This window comes from Vigna umbellata, chromosome 2, assembly GCF_029865625.1.
Source record: "Vigna umbellata cultivar VRB3 chromosome 2, Vumbellata_1.0, whole genome shotgun sequence".
Taxonomy (NCBI): domain Eukaryota; kingdom Viridiplantae; phylum Streptophyta; class Magnoliopsida; order Fabales; family Fabaceae; genus Vigna; species Vigna umbellata.
Window position 1 is genome coordinate 31,543,516 of NC_142166.1, and position 1,597 is coordinate 31,545,112.

The 1,597-nt window shown below is 37.3% G+C and overlaps 1 protein-coding gene across 1 annotated transcript; it reads left to right on the top strand.

Moving 5' to 3' along the window:
- Nucleotides 1-925: 925 nt before the first annotated feature.
- On the top strand, nucleotides 926-1,597 carry LOC124827595 (uncharacterized). The gene has a single exon (XM_047300679.1). The coding sequence runs from the start codon at nucleotides 926-928 to the stop codon at nucleotides 1,595-1,597; it is 672 nt and encodes a 223-aa protein (XP_047156635.1).

A 1,597-nucleotide genomic window follows, 5' to 3' on the forward strand; every position in this document is an offset into this window, starting at 1 on the left:
TTTTTGAACAAGTCAGGTTGACAACATGTTATTTAAGAAAGAATTGTTTTTTGAAAAAAAATCAAAATTTCAAAACACAAGGAAAAAATGAAAATGGAAAACTTAATTTTCATTTCACTGTAACAAGAACTTTTTTTTAAGCCCGTTGGGCCCAATTGATAGTTTTCTTCAAATTCAATTTCTTGAAAAAAAAAAAAACAAACGAATGTGATAAGAGGAAAATAAAAAAATATTTCTCAAAAAGTTTTATCATTTTCATTTCGCCAAAAAAATAAACATAGAAAGGGGAAATCATTACATTTTGAGTAATTTATACATTTTTTGTGACCAAATATTTTAAATAAACAATAGCATTTTCTGTTGAGACATGTGTGTGTGCATGGCATGAAAACACTCATTTTCCAGCCTTCCCCAAAAGAAAGGAGATTGACTCTAACAAACAATAACGTTACCATAGACTAGAGCATATTTGTCTTGCTAAAGTTATTCTCGCTTGTGTTATTTGAGAACTCCCTAACTAGCCATGCAAAGGAAAATCAAACCATTTGGGACAATCCTTTTTCAGTAAACCCTTTCCATACCCGTTCCCTATCATGAACAAAACCCATGCCTAAAAATTGGGGCAGCTTGGACATTCATGGATACATATCTCCATACTTACTTTACCAAACACCAACATCCTTTTGGTGTGTTGTATCTCATATTCACATATTACACGCCAACATGGCTATCCAGTGTCCTTTAAATCCTTACCACTTTCAACTTTTCTGTGATTTCCGTTTATTTTTAGCATGCATCATTTCTGCATTTTCGCATAATTCGTTTTCATCTAATCCAAATTAATAAAAACAGTATAAAGTTTAAGAAAAAAACAACGGCGAAACTTCCACGACATCCTTATAAGACTCGAGCAAACGCCAAAGCTATGGAAGATTGGGAAGAGGAACGTCAAACTGTAAAGGCCGATATTAGTCATCTAAAGGATCAAGTCGGTCAAATTTTAGAAGCGTTGAAAGCCATGAAAACCGCTGGAGAGACTTCGTTTGCAAAGGCTGATCATAATGCTCACACTCCAGTACATGACGTTGTGGGCACACAATTCACATTTCCAATGTATGGTCTACCACCAGGTTACACACCGCCTATCGGAGATCATTCAGAGGCAGAGCATACTTCTTTGGCTTTTCCCGTAACTAGCAATGTACTTCCCATTAGTACCCAGGGGCCTATCCACACAACTGAGGCAAAACTAAATGAAACGTCCAAGTTTCCCCACACAATTGTCGCACAAGATGTTACTTTGCATGCGAGCGTAGAAGGAGCGAAGGATAAACTTGAAGTTCTAGAAGGTAGACTGAGAGCCATAGAAGGGTTTGAAAGTTACGGGTTTGGTGACGCGGCAAGCTTGAGTTTGGCTCAAGGAGTGACCATTCCACACAAGTTTACGGTGCCAGAATTTGAGAAATACAAGGGAAACACATGCCCTAAGAACCATTTGACCATGTATTGTCGAAAAATGGCTGCTTACGCATACGACGATAAACTACTTATTCATTTCTTTCAAGATAGTTTGGCGGAAGCAGCGTTGAGTTGGTGA